At 43.5% G+C, this 25390-nt stretch overlaps 1 protein-coding gene and 1 pseudogene across 1 annotated transcript; one reads left to right on the top strand and one right to left on the bottom strand.

Moving 5' to 3' along the window:
- Positions 1 to 105: 105 nt before the first annotated feature.
- DENND10 (DENN domain containing 10) lies at positions 106 to 17947 on the bottom strand. The gene is made up of 9 exons (XM_055424551.2): positions 17833 to 17947; positions 15324 to 15520; positions 14526 to 14605; positions 11505 to 11653; positions 10468 to 10579; positions 8438 to 8538; positions 6200 to 6307; positions 4031 to 4125; positions 106 to 2098 (listed from the first exon to the last, which is right to left on the bottom strand). The coding sequence occupies exons 1-9, from the start codon at positions 17885 to 17887 to the stop codon at positions 1922 to 1924; spliced, it is 1074 nt and encodes a 357-aa protein (XP_055280526.1). The 5' UTR covers positions 17888 to 17947; the 3' UTR covers positions 106 to 1921.
- Positions 17948 to 19857: 1910 nt separating this feature from the next.
- Positions 19858 to 24201, top strand: LOC148776037 (10 kDa heat shock protein, mitochondrial pseudogene; annotated as a pseudogene).
- Positions 24202 to 25390: the final 1189 nt, after the last annotated feature.

Raw genomic sequence — 25390 nt, 5'->3', positions numbered from 1 at the left:
ACGATGAGAAGTCGCTGCAGTGAGAAGCCCTCACGCTGCAGTGGAGAGTGGCCGCTCACCACAACTAGAGAAAGCCTGCCTGCAGTAACGAAGACTCGCCGCAGCCCAAAAAATAAATCTTAAAAAAAACAATGCACCTGTGGCTTTCAGTTTTCCCTCGGCCACAGTGGCAGTCATCTCCAAAAGGTGTTTCACCACAGTCTAAAAGGACAAAACCAGTCACAATGATTTACCAATTATCTCCATGCAGCCACAAGTTTCTACTAAACAAAATGACAAATGTACAAAGGCTCCAAGTGAAGATTCAGCCACTGATCGATGATACAGTAGTAATGTGAGGACATCTTTTCAAAGGTGATGCTTGGACCTTACAGTCAGCTCCAGGAAGGGGGCGTGGAGGGGGACGGGGTGAGGAGAGAAGGGCCAAGCCAGGGTGGAAGGAGCCAGACTGCTTAACATTCATATGGGTCTTCGGATAGTCCCCAGGGGGTCCACATTTGACAGGGTTTTTTCTTTTGTTTGGTTGGAGTGGGGAGAAAGAGCACAATTTATGACTAAAAGTGCTGAATATCAAAATATTTCACTTTATTTCTGTATCATAAATTTGTCATTTCAACAACTTTGATCATGAGCTAATACAGTAATACCAAAAAAATGAGGGTGAAAAAGACATTCATTTTCATAAAGTGCAGATTTAATTTTCAATTGTTTGCCCCAGTAAACAACATTTCACTTCAAATCCTCCCCTACCCCCACCCAAAAAGGGGCTGTTTTAAAATTTTTTTCCTTAACAAATGTCTCTCACCCAGGATAAATGAAAGATCCAATAAAGACAAGTTTTTCTGCAAACATTTTTCTGGTTAAGATTTCTGAGGACAAGAGAACTGAGTGAAAAAAATAACCTGTCATAATTAATACGAATATACATAACAAGAACATAATTTAGACCCCCATGGTTATTTTGCAATTTTTAGGTCTCCAATTATGAAAAAGGTACCTAACTAAACAAGAATGGATACCTTCATATGTGGCCAAATTATTTTTACTGACGTTTGAAGACATTCTCTGGCTTTGGCCTTTACAAGAAGTTAATTCTCATACTCCCTCACCAATTACATAAGGTTGCTGTTTCAGTCAGACAGACATTTATATTCAAAATGGGCTTCTCTTATGCTACTACATAAGGACTTCCCTCTTTTTTCCAAAAGAATATTGCTAGCAACTAGGTTAATTAAAGAGTACTCATGGCTTAAAGTTGCCAAATGCTCACCTGTGCGACAGTATAAATATGGATTATTAAAGTTGTCTACTCAAGTATAAAATCTAGGCAAAACCCTTGTAATATAGGCAAAATATTCAAAGGCTAAGAAAAAAAAATTTCTTTTACAAGAAAGTGCAACTGCAGGGTCTTTTGAATGATCGTCTAGACGGTTCTGCAGAGAACTGAGTAGTTTGGCTCAGAAAGTAGAGTTCCTCATGAGGAATTAAAGTTCTTCCTGGAAGGATTCAGAGCGAAATTCCAGGCAGCTTTCTGAAAATAAACCGTTAGTTTGTGGCTATACAATGAGATAAACTGGAACTTGTAATAATGAAGGCCTTCAGAGCTGCTGCAATTTGCAGGAGAACTTGACAGAGCTGCTCTGCTCTTACCCCAGGATGATGGGCTTTTATAAGGTTACATAGATAGGTGGTTACAGCACTTTGTAAACACTGAGAGTAGGCATGAAGTTAATCAGACAGGAGGAAATCAGAAGTGTTTTCATGTGTGTTTCAGTGCTTCTTCAGGTCAAATTACAATGCTTTCAAATAAAACATTAGAAGTATAACATTTTCTGGTTATCTCCAGTATTTTACATAGTTAATGGATAATCATGGTGCTAGGGCTTTAGATCAGTCACCAGTAATACATTCTGTCCCACCGTCAGATTTTCAGCATTTGCTCCGCGGCTGCTAGATGGTAGAGGAAGTTTTCTGTGGCTGGTGGAAATCGTCTTTGCTTTAGTGCCTCATAATTGAGCACTCGTTTTTCTCCATCATCCGAAACTTCTGAAAATGGAGCCAGGTTGGTGAAGATTTCTTTTGTTTTTAGGGAGATATCCTTTAATAGAATAGGAAAATATACAATATGCTAGTGTCCGAAAATTTGAATAGCTCTCCAGAAATATTCCTGCTATTTTTTAAGTTTATCAGACTAATTTGATTTGTAAATTATAAAAAATGAAACAAATTTAAAACAACAAAAAATAAATGTCACAGCTAACTTTGCGCAGCAGCAGTGGTGGGGGTGGGGAAAATATTTTAACCTTTGTTTTTTTTTAAGTGCACAACTCAGTGGCGTTTTAAGTACTTTCATCATGTTGTACAGCCATCACCACTACCCATTCCCAGAACTTTTTCATCATCCTAAACCAAAACTCTGTACACATTAAATAATAACTCCCCACCCACCCCCCTAGACCCTGGCAATCACCACTGGACTTTCTGCTTCTATGAACTTGCCTGTTTTATTAATAGGTACTGCTGCTGCTGCTGCTGCTAAGTCACTTCAGTCGTGTCCAACTCTGTGTGACCCCAGAGACAGCAGCCCACCGGGCTCCCCCATCCCTGGGATTCTCCAAGCAAGAACACTGGAGTGGGTTGCCATTTCCTTCTCCAATGCATGAGAGTAAAAAGTGAAAGTGAAGTCGCTCAGTCGTCTGACTCTTAGCGACCCCATGGACTGCAGCCTACCAGGCTGCTCAGTCCATGGGATTTTCCAGGCAACAGTACTGGAGTGGGTTGCCATTGCCTTCTCTGATAATAGGTACTAGTGGACATGACTGAGCAACTTCACTTTCACACACTGGAGAAGGAAATGGCGACCCACTCCAGTGTTCTTGCCTGGAGAATCCCAGGGACGGGGAGCCTGGTGGGCTTCTGTCTCTGGGGTCACACGGAGTTGGACACGACTGAAGTGACTTAGCAGCAGCAGCAGTGGAATCAGAACATCTGTCCTTGTGTGACTGGTATATTTCACTCAGTGCAGTGTTTCAAGGTTCATGCATGCTGCAGCACACGCCAGCACGGCACTCTACGGCTGAGTAATAGTCCACCATATGCACATGCTACATTTTGCTTATCCATCCATCTGCTGATGAACATCTAGGTCGTTTTCACCTTTTGGCCATTGTGAATAACGCTACTATGGACATGGGTACATAAATATCTATTTGAGTTCCGGTTTTCAATTTTTAATGTAGAATTACCAAATCTATATTAATGCTGTTTGGCTCTTTGAGAAATCTGCTATTGTTTTTAGAACAAATCTCTTCCCAGAGTCCCCTCCTGACTGGGATGAGCAGCCCAGCACCGGCCACACAGGCTTTCCTTCCCCTTCACCGACTGACATTCCCTTTGGGTGGCTGAGGACTCAGCAGGGCTCGCATTAAAGTCATGTCTCTTTCCTGGTTTGCTGACATCATTAATTTATTCGGATATTTTTGAATTCTGAATACATACCAGGCACTACGTCATACATTATACTGAACCATCTATGGATCACTTTTAGTCCATGAAAAACACTGTAATTCAAAACTCAAATTTACACATTTCACCAACACTGTTTTCACTCTAATGGTGATGGTGGAATGTGTGGGTAATGACCATCTGTCCAGTAGGACAGTCTCAAGAATCTGGGTTCTCAGGACAAAACCCGCCCACCCCTCCCAGCCACAGCTGGACGGGCCACCAGCACTGAAGAGAAAGGCACTGCTGCCAAGTGCCACCAAACCTGTGGCCCCTCTCACCACTTGCTCACTACATCTTTCACAGTAACTGCGTGATTTTGGCACCAGCCCCCTGTACCCGTCTCTCCCTGGAGCCTGGTAACTGACTGGCTCATCTTCATCAGGCCCATCCTGAAGACCTCCTCTAAGCAGCTGCCCATGGGCCTCTCCAGTCACTTCACTCTGTTCACATGGACAGCAGATAACCTGCCGCTGCCAAGAGATGCCTTTTCAGGACCCCGTCGGTGGGAAGATGAAGGCATTACCTGTATAACTTGGCTGTCTGACTTCTCTGGATCTTCTGCCGACTGGACAATTAACTGACCAATTTCTTTATGCAGTTTGCCCATTGTCATGGCCTCTGGTGAGATCAAGAAGAATATATTATGTGAATGGTTAGACATTTACAAAATGAAAATAATCATCTACATGACAACCCAAACGACTGTACAGAGGGGATTCTGAAAAAAAAACTGACAAGCCCCCACATCCCCATCCTGTTACTACACACAGATGGGATGGCTGGATGGCATCACTGACTCAACGGACATGAGTCTGAGTAGGCTCTGGGAGTTGGTGATGAACAGGGAGGACTGGCGTGCTGCAGTCCATGGGGTCGCAAAGAGTCGGACACGACTGAGCAACTGAACTGACTATACACAAATACGACGACACAACAGGAGGTAAGGCATGATCATGATTTATATACTTCATGTCCAAAAGTACCAGCACCAAACCAAAATTCTGGTAAGAATTTTATTTTTCTTTCTAGATGAAAACCTAATGAAAACTGACTACATGTAGGCTGTGACTGTAAGCCAAGAGCCTGACTTTCTGGTCCACGTCTTCACAGTTGGAAATTCACGTTTATCTTTCTGGCAGGAATATTGTGAAAGCAGTGCTTCCTGTCAGTCCGGCAGAAGCATCTCAATAATCACAGTGTAAAGGCCCCTAGGAATGAGCCAAGGCAGCAACCTAAGTTACCGTACTTATGGGCTGACCAAAAAGTTTGTTCAGGATTTTCTGTAACGAACTTTTTGGCCAACCCAGTATCTACATTGCTATTTTCTGCAGCAAGAAGGTTAACAGAGATTTCTGTTTAACACTCGAGAGGGACAGACTCCACGGGGATGAGCCCATTTTGTTGACTCAGAGCAGCAGGGGACAGCAGGGAGCAGCCATGCTTTCTGGTCCTAACCAAGACTTCACAATGTCCTGGGCTCAAAATATATAAAACCCAACCTTTTTCTACTTTATGCAGCTGTAATTTAGGATGATTTACAGTTTCCAGAGGTGACCCTATGACACTAGAGCACCCTTTCTTGGTCTTTAGCCTCCAAGAATATTCATTCCCTGGTGTTTACTGAGACATTGTTCAAAAAAGATTTTCCACACAGGAGTCACATTCAGCCCTTGTGTAGTGACAGATGTCTGCACACTCTTTGATACTTTGTCCTTCATGAGGTGGAGTCTAAATTCTTTTCCCTTAATGACCTGCTTTAACAAATAGAATCGGAGAAGGCAATGGCAAGCCACTCCAGTACTATTGCCTAGAAAATCCCATGGATGGAGGAACCTGGTAGGCTGCAGTCCGTGGGGTCGCTAAGGGTTGGACACGACTGAGCGACTCCACTTTCCATTTTCACTTTCACACATTGGAGAAGGAAATGGCAACTCACTCCAGTGTTCTTGACTGGAGAATCCCAGGGATGGGGGAGCCTGGTGGGCTTCTGTCTGTGGGGTCACACAGAGTCGGACACGACTGAAGTGACTTAGCAGCAGCAACAAATAGAATACAGAGGAAGTGACAGTATGTGACTTCCCAGACTAGGTTGTAGAAGACATCGTGGCCCCCTCTGTCTTGAATTACTGTTGGGGTGACCAATAGTCACGTGCTGAGAACACTCAAGCTGTGCTAGGGAAAGGCCCCTGTGGTGAGGCCACCTGTCCACAGCTGTGTGAGCAAGCCTGGAAAGGGATCCTCTTCGCCCCAGCTGAGCTTTCATTTGACTGCAGCCCTGACAATATCTTGATTAAAACCTCATGAGAGACCCTGAGCCAGAACCTCCTAGCTAAGTCCCTCCTAAATTCTTGCCCACACCAAAACTTTGAGATAATAAGTATTTGGTGTTTTAAATCACAAAGTTTAGCAGTAATCTGTTATGCAGCAATAGATAACAAATACACTTTGTTTAAACAGAAAAGTGGAGAAACAAGATGAATAGACCATTGATCTTACTAATATATATATACCATACAGCATAAGCACTCACATGTATCCTTAACTGTTAGGTCTACTAGAATGAGTGCTGTGTTCTAGACACAGAAAAATCCATCCAGCACAACAGGTGAGTACTTAGTATTTAAATAACGAGAATCAGCCTAAAAAATACAACTGCTTGGCTTATATCCGGTGACGAGAACAGAGAACTAACCTTTTGCGAGCGGGGCAATGGTGATCTCACTGTCTGCCAGATTCACAAACACATCGTACAGGTCTGATCTATTGCTCACCTCCAAGTCCACAAATCCAGCGATGTAACCTGGGTGACAGGGAAGACCAGCATTACTGGAGGAGGAAGAAAATCACACTGTGAACATACTGAAACGGGAGTGAGTCTACGAGCTCACAGCAGCTTTTCTTCTCTGCGTTACTTATCCAGGGCATTTAAGCTGCATCCGTGGTATTTCTTAAGGTGACACTCCTGCCAACTGTCTGAAGAAACTCACACACCCCTCAGAATGTCCCCAAATTAGATTTTATGTCAAGGAAGAAGGCTGAAGTAGTGCATCAGCTTTTCAGTTGTTGCTATTTGGGTCAAGAATGACAGAGGAGGGAATTCCCTGGTGGTCCAGTGGTTAGGTGCTTTCACCGCTGGGTCCCGGGTTCAATCCTTGGTTGGGGAACTAAGATCCCACAGGTCTTTATCTGTGCAGCCAAATAAAAAATAAAGTCTTTCAAAGAGAATGACAGAGAAAATAGCGTGTAGCAAGGATTCTCTTGACCACTGTCCCCTCCCAGGTTTCTGTTGCCAAGAAGTCACAGCCAAACACTCAGGTTCCTCGAGGATAGTATGGAAGAAATAGCATCATCGTCACCAACTTTAGATCAGATACAAAAAACACTAGAGGAATCAAAGCAACTCAAGAATCAGCAGACTGGACTTCCCTGGTAGTCCAGCAGTTAGGAATCCACCTGCCAGTGCAAGGGACATGGGTTTGACCCCTACTCCAGGAAGATTCCACATGCCACAGGACAACTAAGCCCGTGGGCCGCAACAAGTGAAGCCTGAGTGTCCTAGAGCCCATGAGCCGCAACAAGAGAAGCCACCGCAATGAGAAGCCTGCGCACTGCACCTGGAGAGGAAACCCCGCTCGCTGCAACTAGAGGAAGCTGGGGTGCAGCAGCGAAGATCCAGTACAGCCAAATAAATAAAAAAGAATTAGCAGACTTTTGGAACTGGTGTTAAAACAAAGGTGCCCGGACTTTTTAGATTTCACAGAGCAATACAACTAAAAGAAATTGTTTTTTTAGACCAATTTTACTTTACCAAGTGAGGACGTTTAAAACACAACGGCAGTAACAAAAGCAAAAACCTACCACAGAGCACCCAGACAAAGATTCCCTCAGGTATAAGAAAATGCGATATATGATGACCAAAATCATATATCAAATATGACTCATAAAATCATGATTTCTATGATATATAAAATCATATATCAAATATTTAAAAAATGATACTGCAGATTCCTGGAGAGAGAGGACTCTCTTCAGTAAGTGTTCCTAAGCCAAGTTGCCATCCAGATGGAAAAAACTGAAATAGTGAAACTCACACCCTACCTACAAAAATAGTAATTCCAGGTAGATTAAAGGCTTAAATGGGGAAGAAAAAACTTTATAAATTTTTACAAGACAATATAGGAGAATTGGGATAGAAATTTTCTTAAACAAAATATAAAAGATAAATTCGTAAGTCTATAAACATCCCAACACATTAAGATTTTTATTCATCAAAAGCTACCATGAGGGGAGACTTCCCTGGCAGTCCAGTGGCTAACTCTATGCTTCTACTACAGGGGGTACAGGTTCAATCCCTGCTCAGAGAACTAAGATCCCGCCAAGTCTTGAAACATGCCCCACTCCATAAAAAGGAAAATGAAAAAGGTGGTAACTTTTAGGTGATTTTGTGTATTTTATCACAATTTTTTTAATTTTATAGTTTTTATTATAGTTGATTTACAATGTTTTATTAGTTTCAGGTGTACAAATTTTTTTAATTAAAAAAATTTTTAAGGGAAAAAAACAACTGGCTGCATTTACCAAAGAAATAATAAATAATCAACATTCCCCTTGCTATGTTGTGCTTAAGTTGCTCAGTTGCGTCCAATTCTTTGCAACCCCATGGAGTGCAGCCCACCAGGCTCCTTGGTCCATGGGGATTCTCCAGGCAAGAATACTGGAGTGGGTTGCCAAGCCTTCCTCCGGGGAATCTTCTCAACCCAGGGATTGAACCCAGGTCTCCCACGTTACAGGCAGATTTTTACTATCTGAGCTACCAGGAAAGCCCAACATTCCCCTTAGGAATGCTCTAAAATTAAAACAAAAATCCGCCCAAACAAACAACAACCCTGGTTAAAGCTGAGCTTCTCCTCCCCGGGAGCCTGCTGCCGACCTGGGCACATCTGTAGGGCCTCCAGTTCGTCGGCGTCCAGGTGCACGTAGGAGTGAAGAACAGTCCAGTCCTGTCGATGCCACACCAGGGCAGGCAGAGTCCTGGGGAATCAAAGTGAGAACACAGATGGTTGCCAGCCCACCCCTGAGGCTCCGCCCGTCTTGTTCCCTCTTCTTCTGGGGGAGGAAACTGGCTTCCAGATACAGAAGGAGAATAAACACTCACTGTGCCAACACCTTGAGGCTTCAAAGTAAAGTAATGCAGTGTTTTGCTGTTGTTTAGTTGCTCAGCCGTGTCCAACTAATTGTGACCCCGTGGACTATTTGTAGCCCGCTAGGCTCCTCTGTCCATGGGATTTCCCAGGCAAGAAAACTGGAGTGTTGCCGTTTCCTTCTCCAAGGGATCTTCCTGACCCAGGGATTGAACTCCCGAGTCTCCTGTATTGGCAGGTGGATTCTTTACCACTGACCACCAGGGAAGACCAACTGTTTTAAACACCACTTTTGGGGTCAGATAAGCTACAAAAACCTGAAGGTATTAGTTTCAAAAGATCTCCATGGTGGAAAGGAATGATGCTTTTCAAGTGTTCCCCCATGGTCCAGTGGTTAAGACTCTGCCTTCCACTGCAGGAGGGGCGAGTTCCATCCCTGCTTAGGGAGTATCCCACATGCCTCACAGGGCAGCCAAAACAATAATAATAATAAAGTGCTCTTCCCAATGCCCCACTCTGCAGACCGCCACAGAAGCGGTCTGGGGGTAAAATCCAAAGTGGGCCCTGCAAGCAAGAAATTTTTGTGAAGCCTCCCATTTCACATTTAAAATTCTAGCCAATCTTGCAAACTATTTTGTGTTTGTTTCTATATGAAAATAAGTTTTCTTAAAAAACTAGGAGTGAGACAGCTACTTTGTTCAGGAAGAAATATGCATTGAATGCACCTGTGGTTTTGTGAACCCTCTGGTGGCCTACATCTCAGAAACTGAGGACACTCAGGTTTCAGAAGCATAAATGTAGAGGAAGAGGGAAAATGGGTGGAAAAACACAATTTGGGAGTGAGAGCAGGATAACAATTCTGGTCCCATTACTGTGACCTGAAGCAATCACCATCCTAACAACCATAATCATTTCTAGAGTGCACACTATGTGCAAGGCACGTGCTGAGCATGTTACACAAATTATTTCCAATCCTGAAACCAAGCTTATGAGGTGGGTATTACCAGCTTCATTTCACAAAGAAACTGAGGTGTAGAAACATTACATATCTTTTATGGGGTCACAAGGCTACAAAGTTGTCTCCCAGGACTTTACCCCAGGTCTTTTTGCCTAGCAAGTCTTTCTTCTTCTCAGTATCTAACCACTTATCCTCGATCTGCTTATCTATAAACAGGGCAGTCACACTTCCTCCCAGGGTTCTTCTCGTGAGTAAGTCTAATACATCCAAGTGACTTACACAATACCTCACACACAGTGAATAGCATAAATGCTAGCTCCTCTGCTTTTACAAAAGAATCTAAGAACAAATCTAAGTTAGATTTGGCAAAGAAAACAAAACAAATCTATATTTACTATATAAATAAGAGTCTGTGATAAAACAGAATGGAAGAACAATTTGCCAAGAACAGGGGTCAGGCAACTATGGCCTATGAAGGTGCTGCCCTTCTTTGCACGTAAGATTTTACCAGAACACAGTCATGCTCATTCATTTACGCATGGGCTGTCCATGGCTACTTTTATGCAACCCATGGCAGTAATTGGGACAGAAAGCATATGGCTACAAGGCTGATATCTACTCTCTGGCAAGGGAATGTTTGCAAAGTTACTGCTCCAAAATATTCGTATTTCAAAATTTAAAGAAGAATCTGTTCAAACTCAGTGACCTTGAATATGAAATCTAAACCAAAGTGGTATTTCACCCCTAAGATAACACATCTTATTTATTCCAATGTGCAAAGCAACAGGGCCCACAGTGACACAGAGGACCCCAAAGTGGCTGCCAACAAAGTTTACACTTTTTACTGATAAGAGATCATACCTGGTAAACTCCTGGACAGCTTCTATTTTGGGGTGATAGACGACAATTCTTTTCTTTAGCATCAGTGCTGTGTGTAAGATAACAGTTTCCATTCCAAACTGAGATACAATGTCTTAAAACAAAAGAAATTGTGAGTGCATTAAACATTATATAAGGAAATCAAGTTTTTATCAGAAATAATTCTTATCACATGAATGCATAATTATTTTCAATACAGAGAATAAATTTCGGTAAATGTTATAAGTACAGAAGCACCTTAGTTGGTGGATGGGCGTATCACTCCGTACATCTGCTCCCCAGGATGGGTGTTACAGTAGCTACACGAACTCCCACAAGGGACTGGTTGCTGGGTGCAGAGGTGAAGCCAGATTCATAAGAAAGGGGAATTATATGAAGGGAATCACCATCTTTGGGGTCGTGAAAGCTTAAGAAAAAAGGTTCACTGATCCCCCAAACCTACATACACATCACTGCACAAGTCCTTGTGAGAGACAGCTGGACAAACACCTAACACCTCAACAGGGATGCTTAGAAACCATATGAAACAGTGGGATCGGGGATGAGAATGAAGCACAGCACTGCCCACGGAATCCTCTCTCTTTCCTTGTTAAGGACACAAACTCTCAGCTCAGCTCTAGGCAGGACTTTCCATCAAGGAAAGAGAGGCAGGGAGTTAGACTGGGAACTGGGGCAGAGGCTCCCCCGGAGTAAAAGGTCACTGCTAAGATCTAAGGAAAGGAAAACAATGGAAGTAAGTGGAAACTTCGACCTGCGAACTTCAGCACATAGATGAAAGAACTCTCTATAGACAGCTGGAATCATATGGAAAGAAACACCACACAAGTCTGCTTTCCCGACAGAGTTCTAAACACATAAGGAAATGGAGAACTACCTTCCCGCACAGGAAACAAATATCATGTAGATGAAAACATGTGGAAAGAGGAAATAACAGTCTAATGTGAGACTGTCCTTGGCCTGGGGTTTTGTTGTTGTTGGAATGGGTTTTTCTTTCTTTTTTGCATCTTTTTTTTTTTCACCTTTGACGGAACCTGCAAGGTATGCCTTTCGGGCATCAAAGTCCTTGCTCAGGAAAGAGCCATTTTCTTCACTCTGGCATATCCCCTTCGTGAGAACTGCGATGTAACTCTCCATCATCTTAACTGGACTCCCATGCTTCAGGTACATTCTGTGAGAAAGGATAAAAAAGCAAGCGTGCTTCCAGTTAGCACGGACCATGTGGAGTAACGCACCGAGGCCAGGCATGGGTACGTCCTAAAGAACCTGAGCCAACTTGCTAACACACTTCTGAATGCCTGCATCTTTTCATAAATTTACTTGGAAAATATATTAAAAAAAAAAAAAATCAAACCACCACTGGAGAAACCTTCAACAGTTCTGTGAAGTCGGTTCTCATTACATCTGGGGAGGCCGGCTGAGGTCCACTTAGGCAGGAGAATGAAGTAAGGACTTCCTGAGGCCCCACTGTTCTCAAGAATACTGCATCCTTATCTGTTTTTATGTCTTACATTCACAGGTGGTGTCATTGGGCATAACAACTCTGTTTTACTGCTGGATCTCCTTTCATAAGAAAGGAGTTTATGCATTGTCCACAGAGAAAGCAGCAATTAGCTGTAGAACATATATTTACTATCGGAGTTCTCAGAGGTAGCTATATTTAGATAATTAAGAAATCAAACTCCTCTATACTTCTGGTGATAAATACACACTAGATACATTCATTAAATTAAAAAGGTCCAGAAAATGCTGACAGGAAGCCGGCTACATTGACAGCTGACATGTGAAATCAGGCCCCTCCCCAGTGATCTCTTCCTGTGAGAAACTAAATGTGAATTCTTCTAGAGAAGCAGGTCTGGGTCTACTTAGGCATTTTAGTAGCTGAAGGGGTACAAAACTGGGATGAACATAAAATAACTGTTTAAGACAGTTCACTTGAAAACTATATTTATTGTAGATTAAGTGAAAAAAAAGCATGGGATTAAACTGCTTATTAAATTTCATCAACTGTCAGTGTTTAAATTACTTTTGTGCACACACTAGGGAAAAGAGGCAGAGGATGGTGAATAGGGTGAAGTGTCACGTACAGAAAACTGCCAACTCCGTGAACTCAGCCAGTGCTTACAGACGAAGAAAATAGCTCCAGTAAGACATAAGGAAGACAAGTCCAGGAGCTGCCCTGGGGTGGGGGGCCAGGAGAAGAACTGGAGACTGGGAACTGGGGAAAAAGGGGACTTAGACTTCACTGTGCAATAACTGTACAAACACTTTGGTGTTATTTGCATTTCTTTTTACTATGTGCCTACATTACCACCACCAAAGCAGAGCAGAAAACCAAATGACACCATTAAAATGATTACATGTTTAAAAAACAAAATAAAATTTCATTTAAAAAAATTAAAAAAGGGGTCATGGCAGTGGGCCCAGATCCCACAGAGGGAATGGACCCCGCCATGTGGGGATTCCTCAGCCACTGTGTGCAGCGCGCTGTGAAGGGCGTCTCTCACCAGAAATGGGAGAGGACATCTTCCCACCATCAAAAAGTGCTTTTCTAACTAACACGACATTGTAAATCAGCTGTACCTTAGTAAAAATAAAAAAGGGAAAGTGTAAAAGCGTTTATCTCTGTGTGTGTAAAGAGGCACGTGTGTTCGTGGAGCGACTGTGCATGCAGAGAGCACATGGGTATGGACAGATGCCAGGGCAGACACTTGAGGGTGCTGGGGCGGCGGGCAGAGGAAGTGGCTGGCATCAGCTTGAGTCCTCATTCCTCTTGTAACTGTGATAGGAGGAGAGAATTCAGAGTGCAATGTCACAGCACTGCACAAGTTGAGAAACCCTCTGGGCTTCCTCCAGGGCAGGAAGTACTGTCTAAAGCTACCTGGCCTTCGGAGGCCCAGAAGGGCCCAGAATATTTCCCAGTGAATTCAGCTGAGTAACCTAACCTTGACTCAATCAATGAAATGGGAGTCCACCGTTTGTTCAAAAACACCTCTGCAGTGTCTTTAGTTCAAGGCTTCTGGATAGTGACCCCAACAGTAACAATCTCCTTTTGTGTCAGTGCCTTATTTGCAAACAACTGTGTATATTCCACAGTGAGCCACACTCCTGGAATTTATCTCATGGAGAGCAAGAAGTCTGTATCACAGCTGACTGCAAAAACAGTAAAACTTCATTCTGTCAAAATATAACCTAACTGTAACATTTAGGTCACGAGATGGCATTCTTACACTGTGTGTATGTGTGTGTATACATATATAAAAATGGCAAAAATGCAACCACTTATCAGGCTTATAGTGTGAAAAACAAAAACAATGCCTCTTATCCTGCCCTCCATAAAAATCTACATATTGGATGTAAACCTGAGGGTAATACATAACACTGATATTTATAATTCCATCTGGTGACAATATTAGGAAAAAAAAAAGCAAAACCTGAAACTCTGCAAAAGTCTTATTTAAAGAAAAAGATAATGTCTCTCACATATAAGACAGATGTCATTAATTTCACTAGATACACTTATCAAGGCAAGAAAGCAAACTAGTATACTTCAGATTAATTTTTTCAACAGCTGTGAAGCTGAAGGAGTCCACTTGAATCATGATTAACCAGTTCATCAGTTTCTCAGCTCCTCAGCATTCCAGCTAAGAAATATTTTCCAGTCCTTAAGCATAATTCAAAATGCCTGTTAGCCTTCCCCAAATGACTCCCACACAGAGACTGACACAAATGAACCAGCTTACCACTTCCATCCTAAGGAAAGTTCCAGCTTGGAAATGAGCAGAAGTAAAATACCAAAAGTAGCAAGTGACTCAAAATACCCAGCACCTACAACAGTTGTGCAAACTGCCTTTTCTCCCCCCATCTATCATTTTCCCTGATAATAGGAGCAGTGCCATAGAAGTAAGGCAAAATTCCTCTTTATAAAACAGTGTCCAAACAAAAGGCTGAAATAAGCTTCCTCATGTAGAAATCTGCTACATGACTATTGAGTAAGATCCTTATTTTTGTATATTAGCATTTAATACAGTTTTTATACAGACCTACACAATATCCTAGTGAAGGCGGCATATTTCTCTGGATTAAAATCTTTGGCGGTCAGAACAATAGAAAAATGAGTCACCTGTCCAAAACAAACAAAAAAAAAAGTACACTCTTTAAAGACACTTTAATATAATTAATCTTTTATTACTATATCCTAATAAGCCTCTTGTATAAGACAAACCAGGATTAAAAAGAAAAGACCAAAATGTAACAAGTCCTCACTTACCTCTATACTTTTATATGTATATTATTTATTAATATATATACACACATACAAAATATTTTACTTACATACTTACTGGCTTTTAGCCTGTCACCTTGATGGTATCCATATAAAATGACACACACACACACAAAGTCTACTGAATACACAAATTTCCGCAGTTATCCTCTCTATTCTTAACATCCCCTTATCATACATAAGCCAATAAAAAAGTTTCCTTAACCAGGATAATTATATCCTTCAAAATAGTTTTTAATTATGGAACATTAACTTCTTCCCACTTTTAATCAGAGTCAAGGCTTTGAAAACTTTTCTACATTTCTACTCCATCCAAGTGTAACCTGGGAAAAGCTTCTCTATACCAACCATGGGTCAATCAAAAAATATATATATGTACCAATCAATATGATGATTGAGAGTGAAATGTGAAAGAGAACATTCCCAATTAAAATCATATATTTAATATTTTCCCAAAACATATTATGAATGAGGAAGTCTAAAGCTAAGGGCTATTGGAGTAATCTTACATCACTGAAAATATTTTTCCATTTTGTTGACCCTTCTACAGTCATACCTTTTTCAAAACGGAAGAATCTGGAACTTCAACTGTTGTGATATAAAACCATGTTCTTCTGTACTGACCAAAGACGAAGGGATGGAGCAGTTTGTTTTCATCTGTAAGGCAGCATTTTCTCAGCAGCAGATTCCTTAAAGTAGCTGTGGTGGAAGGGTAACACCACACCCACAGAACTTCTCCATTTGTGTCCTTTTCTACGGTGGAAAGATGGTCACTGTGAGAATGTCAAACAGCAGCAAGGAAGTGAATTGATTGGTTACTTAGAAGCACTTCGTGGAATCAGTTTCAACACCCCGTTTTACAAAGAAACCCAGAGCATGTGAGATCCCCCACCCCCATTCCCCACTTCTCACCTACCTCTCCTGGTCCCATTAGCTAGCTCTCCTGATCTCAAATTTTAGGCCACCTGAGTAAGAAGCTTTTCTAACAATTCATGAATGAAAATGTAGCTTCAGAGGTTTGGTAGGGTCTTCTCTATCTCCTCCCACACAAATTCTCATAAACTTATAATCACTTTACCTTACGATCTAGTTGTAAGTATGTTTAATAAATACATAGAGTTTGTTGAAAACTGGAAATTAAGAAAATGGGGAAATCTCTGTTATATCATGCTATGCACTGATAGTATGAAGTCTATATTTTAAATTTTAATAATAATGGTTAAACAGTCATACATGAAGTTTCACCACCAAAGGCAACACCTCAGTAATAAAATAGGAGCAATTTGCTAATAAAAACAACTCCAGGCAAAAAATAGCCTAAAATTTAGAGAAACAGTAACTGAACATATACCAGTAAAAATCCAATTTTTCATCTACAGACTTAAAAAAAAAACCACTTTATTATGAAAATGTCAAGTATAAAAAAAAAGTAGAGAATGATAAAATGAACCTCCATCACTCAGCTTCAGCAATTATCAACACCTGGTCCTTCTCCGGTCATAATGGGAAGGAGTTCCACTCACCCCCATTATTGTTAAACCAATCCCTTTTAAATTCATGTCAACATGAAAAAAATTTTTAAATGAATTGAAAATGCAGTAAGTCATCTTTTTCTTTGCTGATACCAGATAAAGTCACAGTTTAATTCAGTCTTAACTCAAAAGTACCTTCAAGGACTAATAAGTCTTAACAACAAAAATTGTTCAGTCGTGAGCGACTCTTTGGGACCCCATGGACTATACACTCCATGGAATCCTCCAGGTCAGAATACTGGAGTGGGTAGCCTTTCCCTTCTCCAGGGGATCTTCCCAACCCAGGGATCGAACGCAGGTCTCCCGCATTGCGGGCTGATTCTTTGCCAGCTGAGCCACAAGGGAAGCCCAAGAACACTGGAGTGGAAGATGTCTTAGGTACTTAGGTTTTGTTTTGAAACAGTTTTAAAATCACATTAGAAATGAACACAGAATCTGTCCCCAGATAAATGCACTCCTTTGAGACAGTGAAAATAATCAGCAACATTTAGTCACATTTCCACCAGTTTTGTTAAATCCAAGCAACGTGCTTGTGCACTAGGGTTTAGGCCTATATGAAAATCTCTGGAGAATATTTTTTCAAAGGACAATGGCATGCAGAGAACCAATAGACGTTCCCCTAAACCAACCCCGTGCTCACTGTCGCTGTCCTATGGACGTTGCTTCAAAAACCATTGCACAAGCCTCGGGCATGCATTTCCGGCAGCCCAAAGATCCTAACGCACTTCCTCATACATTGATTTCCTCAAAAGAAACTGGGATTCCACCCACTATGATGATATTACATGTTACAGGCACGACCTCTCTCTTCAGATGCAGGCATTCTCCCCTGGTATGAGGTGGGGCTCTGGGGCTAGACTGCAAGGGTCCCCATCCTGGGTCCACCACTTCCTAGTGTGCCTTCTTGCACAAATGACACCCTGGGCCTCCATCTGCTCCGTGAAGTGGGCATCAAACATTAGCTGGACTCCCTGAGCCGAGGTGAGAGTCAAATGGGAAACAATCGATGTAGAACGCGCGGCACCCCGGGCCTGCAGCAGGCCACCGCGTCTGGAACCGCTCGATCACATGACCGGGGCCAGCCGGGCGCTGGGCTGGCGCCCGTCTCAGCCTCGCTCAGAGGGACCCTGGCCCTGCAGCCTCACAGACGTGCGGCCTGCAAGCTGCCCTCGGCTTCACCGGGGCCTCGCCGGAGCAGCTCCGTCAGCCTTCACGTCCAGGCTCGTCTGCAGCCTGGAGCGTCCAGGAGGACTTCCCTCATAGAACCCTAGAAGTCTCCGGGTTGCCCCCGCCCTGCCTCCCAGCCCGGGCAGGCCCCAAAGAAGGCCGCCGGCGCACCGGCCCAGGGCTGCAAGCCCGGCCCCTGCCCCGAGGCGGTCGGGCCCACAGTCCCTAGCCCAGGCCCCACTTGGAGGGGGCCGCGCCCTCCCCACCGCTGGCGGTGCTGCGGGCCGCGGGAGCAGGGGTCGCCCCGGGTCCAGGCGGAGACGGAACTGGATGTGGGCCTGCGGGGCAGAGTGCCTGGGTCCTCACCGATCAGCCCGACTCCGAGCATCAGCTGAGTGTCCGAAGCCTCCGTAGCAGCCATTTTCCGCTGCCGCCGCCGCCGCCGCCGCCTCAGTGCGCAGATCCTAGCTCCCCACCCATAGGCCCCGCCCCGACCCGACCCGCCCACCCAGGGGCTCCACCCACTCTCAGGCCCCGCCCCAGGCCCCGCCCCCGCCCTCCTCCTGGCCCTGCCCCCCGCCCCGAAGACACCCTTCCTCCTCCAGGCCCCGCCCCCCGCCCTGAAAACACCTCCTCCCGGACGGGCTCTCCCGGACTTCCCGGCTCTCCCGGACTTCCTTCCTCTCCTCTCACTTTCGCCCCAGGCGCCTAACCCTTGAGTCCTGTCTCTTGTCTCTAATCCAGATCTTCATCCTCCGCCTCCTCAGTTCAGTTCGGTTCAGTCGCTCAGACGTGTCTGACTCTTTGCGACCCCATGAATTGCAGCACGCCAGGCCTCCCTGTCCATCACCAACTCCCGCAGTTTACTCAAACTCAGGTCCATTGAATCGGTGATGCCATGCAACCATCTCATCGTCTGTCGTCGCCTTCTCCTCCCGCCTTCAATCTTTCCTAACATCAGGGTCTTTTCAAATGAGTCAGCTCTTTGCATCAGGTGGCCAAAGTATTGGAGTTTCCGCTTTAGCATCAGTCCTTCCAATGAACACCCAGGACTGATCTCCTTTAGGATGGACTGGTTGGATCTCCTTGCAGTCCAAGGGACTCTCAAGAGTCTTCTCCAACACCAGAGTTCAAAAACATCAATTCTTTGGCACTCAGCTTTCTTTATAGTCCAACTCTCACATCCATACATGACTACTGGAAAAACCATAGCTTTGACTAGACAGACCTATGTCAGCAAAGTAATGTCTTTTCTTTTTAATATGCTGTCTAGGTTGGTCCTAACTTATCTTCCAAGGAGCAAGCATCTTTTAATTTCATGGCTGCAGTCACCATCTGCAGTGATTTTGGAGCCCCCCAAAATAAAATCTGTCACTGTTTCCCCATCTATTTGCCATGAAGTGATGGGACCAGATGCCATGATCTTAGTTTTCTGAATGTTGAGTTTTAAGCCAACTTTTCCACTCTCCCCTTTCACTTTTATCCTCAGCCCACCCTAATGTTTGCTCTTCCTCTCAGGCTTTCCCCACTCTGCCTCTGCCCAAAGAGGTGTCCTGAGATGGTAGGGGAGGTCTCCCCATTCATTCACTGGCTTATTCATCCAGACATCCCCAAACAAAAAAAATAATAATTGAGGATTTAAACTGGCTTTGGAAATACAGGGTTGACCAAGACAAAGTATTCTAGTGAGGGACTTACTAAAACAGCCCAGAGTGATAAGCCTCTTGCAGTAAAATAGTGCTGTTTGTTAAAGAGTTGAATGGACATGTGGTGATCTGAAACGGGTGTTAAGGAAGGCTTCCCTCAGGGATATTTGAACAAAGATCTGAATGATAGGAAGAAGCCAGACTATTTGGGTGGCTCCAGGATCCTTCCTTCTGGATTCTCTGTGTCTCCAAACCCAAATCACACAAAACTCATTGGGGAGGGATCCTTAGAGTCTAGTCTAGTCTGTGCACTGATGCTCAGTCTTGTCAGACTCTCTCATGGACTGTAGCCCGCCCAGCTCCTCTGTTCATGGGGTTTCCCAGGCAAGAATACTGGAGTGGGTTGCTACCATTTCCTCCTCCAGGGGATCTTCCTGACCCAGGGATCCAACGTGAGTCTTGGATCTTGTGCATTGAGATGCACTGGCAGGCAGATTCTTTATCACTTGGCACCACTTGGGAAGCCCTTGGAGTCTATAGGCAAACAATTCATCTCATTTGATCTTTTAAAAAATTTTTTAATATGAAATATTTCATACATAAATAACAATCTAAGAAAAACTAATGACTACCACCCAGCTTAAGAAATAAAGTATTACAGGGACTTCCCTGGCAGTCCAATGGCAAAGACTCTGTACTTCCATTGCAGGGGCCGAGGGTTCCACCCCAGGTAACTAAGATCCACATGCCGGTGAGGCCCGGCGGAAAAAAATAAACAGAAATAAAGTATTATGAATGTCCCATCACTTCATGACAAATAGATGGGGGAAAAGTGACAACAATGACAGATTTTCTTTTCTTGGGCTTCAAAATCAAATGTGAAAATTAGCCAGTCAAAACAATGGTACATAACAGAATGCTATGAAATTATGGAGGAAAGTGAGGTGGACATATTTGTACTAACTCATTATAATCCCATAAACTTTATCATTACAGTGCTGCTAGCTTCCCAGGAGGCTCAGTAGTAAAATATCTGCCTGGTAAAACTCTAAGTTCTGTGTGTACTTATGTGTGTATATAACTTGTATGAGATGGGAGGGATGCACACCCAAGTGCTGACAGTGGTTTCCTCAGAGGAGGAGCATGGGGGCTGTGGGGATAGTGTGAAGGAAGGTTTGGGGCTATAGACCGTATAATAAAAATACGAATATAAATATTTAGAAATGTTGTTTAGTCGCTAAGTCCTGAGCAACTCTTTGCAATCCCATGGACTGCAGCATGTCAGGCTTCCCTTTGCTTCACTATCTCATGTCCATTTAGTCAATGATGCTATCTAACCATCTCATCTTCTGTCGCCCCCTTCTCCTCTTGCCCTCAGTCTTACCCAGCATCAGGGTCTTTTCCAATGAGTCGGTTCTTTGCATCAGGTGGCCAAAGTACTGAAGCTTCAGCTTCAGTAATACTCCTTACAATGACTATTCAGGATTGATTTCTTTTAGGAATGACAGGTTTGATCACCTTGTTGTCTATTGGACTCTCAAGAGTCCTCTAGCACCACAGTTCAAAAGCTTCAATTCTTCATCACTCAGCCTTTTTTATGGTCCAACTCTTACATCCATACATGACTAGTGGAAAAACCATCAGTTCAGTTCGGTTCAGTTGCTCAGTCGTGTCTGGCTCTTTGCGACCCCATGGACTGCAGCACGCCAGGCTTCCCTGTCCATCACCACTTCCTAGAGCTTGCACAAACTCATGTCCATCGAGTCAGTGATGCCATCCAACCATCTCAACCTTGGTCGTCCCCTTCTCCTCCTTATGGAAAAACCATAGCTTTGACTATATGGACTTTGGTGTGCAAAGTGATGTCTCTGTTTTTACTACACTGTCTAGGTTTGTCATAGCTTTTCATCCAAGGACCAATTGTCTTTTAATTTTGTGGCTACAGTCACCATCCACAGTTATTTTGGAGCCCAAGAAAATAAAATCTGCCCCTGTTTCCACTTTTTCCCCATCTATTTGCCATGAAGTAATGGGACCGGATGCTATGATCTTAGTTTTTTGAATGTTGAGTTTTAAGCCAGTTTTTTCACTCTCCTCTTTCACCCTCATAAAGAAGCTCTTTAGTTCCTGTTTGCTTTCTACCATTAGAGTGATATCATCTGCTATCTGAGCTTGATATTTCTCCCAGCAACCTTGATTCCAGCTTGTGATTTATCTAGCCCTACATTTTGCATGGTGTACTTTGCAGATAAGTAAGCAGGGTGACAATATACAGCCTTGACGTACTCTTTTCCCAAATTTGAACCAGTCTGTTGTTCCGTGTCTGGTTCTAACTGTTGCTTCTTAACCTGCATACAGGTTTCTCAGGAGGCAGGTAAGGTGTATAGTGCATGAATACATATATTTACAAATATTTATAAATTTGTATATTTAGTACATAAAGGCTTTAAATATACTATCTGTAAGGTCCATATGCGGGTCAAGAAGCAACAGTTAGAACCCTGTGTGGAACAACTGATTGGTTCAAGATCAAGAAAGTAGTAGGACAGGGCTTCTGCTGTCACCTTGTATGTTTAACCTATACGCTGAGCACATCATGAGAAATGCTGGGCTGGATGAGTTACAAGCTGGAATCAAGGTAGGTGGGAGAAACATCAACAACCTCAGTAATGTGAATGATACTACTCTAATGGCAGAAAGCAAAGAGGAGCTAAAGAGCCTCTTGATAAGGGTGAAGGAGAAGAGTGAAAGAGCCAGCTTAAGACTAAATACTAAAGCAACTAAGATCATGGCATTCAACTCCATTACTGCATGGCAGACAGAAGGGGAAAAGGTGGGAGTAGTGACAGATTTCCTCTTCCTGAACTCCAAAATCACTGCAGAAGGTGACTGCAACCATGAAATCAGAAGACATCGTTTCTTGGCAGGAAAGCAATGACAAACCTAGACAGTGTGTTGCAAAGCAGAGACATTACTCTGCCGACAAAGATCCATATAGTCAAGACTATGGTATTCCTACTGGTCATGTATGGTTATAAGAGCTGGACTGTAAAGAAGGCAGAATGCCAAAGAATTGATGCCTTCAACTGATGCTAGAGAAGACTCCTGAAAGTCCCTTGGACAGCAAGGAGATCAAACCAGTTAATCTTAAGGGAGATCAACCGTGAATATTCACTGGAAGGACTGATGCTGAAGCTGAAGCTCCAATATTTTGGTCATCTGATTTGAACAGATGACTCATTGGAAAAGTCCCTGATGCTGGGAAAGATTGAAGGCAGAAGGAGAAGAGGGTGTCAGAGGAAGAGATGGCTGAACAGCATCACTGATGCAATAAACATGAACTTGGGCAAACTCTGGGAGATGATGAGGGACAGGGAGGCCTGGCATATTGCAGTCCAAGGGGTTGCAGAGAATCGGACATGACTGGGTGACGAAACAACAACAACAAAGGTCCATAACTGTAAAAATATAGAAAAAAATTCAAATGTTAGTAATAGTGGTTTTCTTTAGGTAGATAAAACTTCAGCAATTTTTTTCTCCCCCTATTGCTTTTATTTTGCAATTTAAAAACTGCTATATTTCTTTGCATCCAAGAGTTCAAATTTTTAAATCTCTGAAATTGGGACACCTCCTATAATTATAACTGGAAGTGTTTTTCTTCTTAATGCTACATAAAATGATGTGCTTAATCACTGATGGCATTTCTAGACTTGGTGAAACATGGTAAATAGAAAAAAATTAAGAAAATGTGTTAAATCTGTATGCCCCAGATATCCTGTCTTTTCCACTTCACCACTTTGCTGAAACTTAAAGACAAATTTAGCCCAAAATACATAATAATTTTGTGTGGTATTTGGGCTAACCAGTATTACCACACTAACTAGTATGGTATTTGGGTAACCAGTTTCCATTAAGTTAACAAGAATGTGGACTCAGTAAGAGCTGATTTCCTTTGCTCAGTGCGCTAGCATCTGCAAAATAGACTGTGACGTGGACTAAAGGTTGGGGAGATGGTAGAGCACAGTTCTTATCTGTGACCATCTCACAACAGGCGAGAAAACAGAAGAGAGGGAACACGTGACCAGATCTATTGCTTCTGGGACTTCAGACCGAGAGAGGCAAACTTGTGGAAAGAGAAAAAAGCCTCAGAGGCGGGGCAGGATGAGAGCACAACCTTTCCTTGCCCTGTTCAGGTGGCTCTGCTGTGGGCACCTTAAGTACTTCCTCTAAGAGTGAGTTAGGGACAGCCCCCTGTGGCCAAGGCCCATTGGTGTCAGCTTAGTCTCTGGCACATTCCAGAGGCATTCAGAAAATAAACGAGGATGAGATGATGACAAGTAGATTCTGAGACAAACGATTGGAAGGAGATGGTGGTATGTACCGGGAGGGAGGGGGGACAGGCTAGGGAGTGCGGAGGTTGTCTCTGCAAAGTGTGATTGGAATTTTCTCCTTCCCCTTTTACTTCCTGGTGTGGTCAGACCTGCCAGACAGGTTCTCCAGAGTCAAGGGGAAGAAGCAGAGGGTGGAGAGAGGAGAACTTTCGGTGATAAGACTGACTGCTGGGTGTGGCAACACAAACTTGAGTTCTAATCCTAGCTCTGCTCCTCATAGCTGTTAAATCAACCTTCTCTGGGCTTGTTTTCTTAGTGATCAAATGGGGCTAATCTTATTTTCCTCTGTGTTTGTCTTAATAAGGGTTGGACCAAGAAAAATCTTTATGCTAATATTATAGATAAGAGTAGCCTTGTGGAGAGAATGAACTAAACTATGGTGGCTGGAGTCAGGCATTTAGGAAGTTTCTTTCCTTCTTTGTCCAAGTATTAGTTAAAAGGAGTGCAGCAGAAACTAACCAGTGGCGGCATTATGTTTGCAAAAAAAATTGCAAGGAAAAGTATTGCAAGCAACAGTAGTAGTTGCTGGATTGGGTTCTAAGGGAAAGGGTAGAGAGAGTCAATCAGTTACCAAGAAAGTTGGAGATAAATTTCTTCTCCCAGAAAATGGAGGCACGAAAGTAGTTCTAGTCGACAAAGATTATTTTTCATTTAGAGGTGGTGACATTCTTTAAAAGTATGTGTTAAGTCACATCTGACTCTCTGAGACCCTTTGGACTGCAGTCCACCAGGTTCCTCTGTCCATGGAATTCTCCAGGCAAGAATACTGGAGTGGGTTGCCATGTCCTCCTCCAGGGGATCTTCCCGACCTGGGGACTGAACCCGTGTCTCTTGTGCCTCCTGCATTGGCAGGTGGGTTCTTTATCACTAGCACCACCTGGGAAGCCTGTAGACTGAAATAAATCACTATTGAAATGGCATCTGCCTATTCCACTGAAATATTTAATCATGTAAATAATTTCCACATCTCTCCTTTATAATAAACTAGTGATATCACCCCGATGTAGAGAGAATCTCCGAGACCACCCCAGGTTCAGTGACGTGTGGGGGCTCACAGGATTCAGCACATAGCTGGGCTCATGGCTGTAACTTATTATAGCTGGAGGATACAAGCCAGACAGCAAAGGGGAAAGGCATGGGGGTGATAGTTGGAGGAGACCAGGTCCAGGCTTCCAAGAGTCATCTCCTCATGGAGTCACATAGGATGCACTTGTTTTCTCCAGTGACACATACTGACAACACATGTGAAATGTTGTTCATCGGGGAAGCTCATTAGAGACGCAAGGTTTTTACTGTGGGCTGGTCACAGAGGTACTTCCGGCCCAAAGCATACCAAAATTCCAGCCTCTCACAAGGAAACAGGTGTTTAACATGAACCCCACTTCGTGTATGAATAGTTCAGGCCCAGACAGTCTTATCAATTCTGGGAATGGTAGGAGCAACCCCCAAATCCGACTTCCCAGACACTAGCCCTGGGCCTAAGCTTCTCAGCAGGCTTCTCTAGGATGGTGGTCTCTGGCCTGCTATGTCTGGTTTGCACAGCCTTCTTGTTCCTTTCTCTTTAGGAAAACAGTAAGAAATCACTGGCATCGATACGGGTTTGGAAAATGCCCAAACTCTCTGAGCATGTGGATAAGGGACCCAGTGTTTTCCACAAATGTTCCAATGCCCGGGTCCCTGTGCGCCAAGTGTGGCACTTCTTTTCATCTGTTTCAATAATTGGATTTAAGCAGAGATTAGGCACCATGTCAGCCAAGAACTTCTTTGGTGGGGTGGCAGCTCTTTTAAGGGATTTCAGGCCTGCCTGGGGACTGGAAAGTCACCTCTGGAAGGGGGTTCGGTCAACTACCGTGACACTGTCTTGACGGTTAAATTGCTTCCAGCCTA

This window comes from Moschus berezovskii, chromosome 12, assembly GCF_049115385.1.
Source record: "Moschus berezovskii isolate FMDL1 chromosome 12, NW_MosBer_1.0, whole genome shotgun sequence".
Classification (NCBI taxonomy): domain Eukaryota; kingdom Metazoa; phylum Chordata; class Mammalia; order Artiodactyla; family Moschidae; genus Moschus; species Moschus berezovskii.
This window is presented reverse-complemented; position numbering and strand designations above follow the sequence as displayed.

Coding starts and splice junctions, on each gene's coding strand:
- DENND10 (XM_055424551.2), bottom strand. CDS start 17,887: ATGGCTGCTACGGAGGCTTCGGACACTCAGCTGATGCTCGGAGTCGGG. Junction 11,654..14,525: donor TTCACTAGGATATTGTGTAG/GTCTGTATAAAA, acceptor CCTTTCTCACAG/AATGTACCTGAAGCATGGGA. Junction 4,126..6,199: donor CATTGCCCCGCTCGCAAAAG/GTTAGTTCTCTG, acceptor TGATCTCACCAG/AGGCCATGACAATGGGCAAA.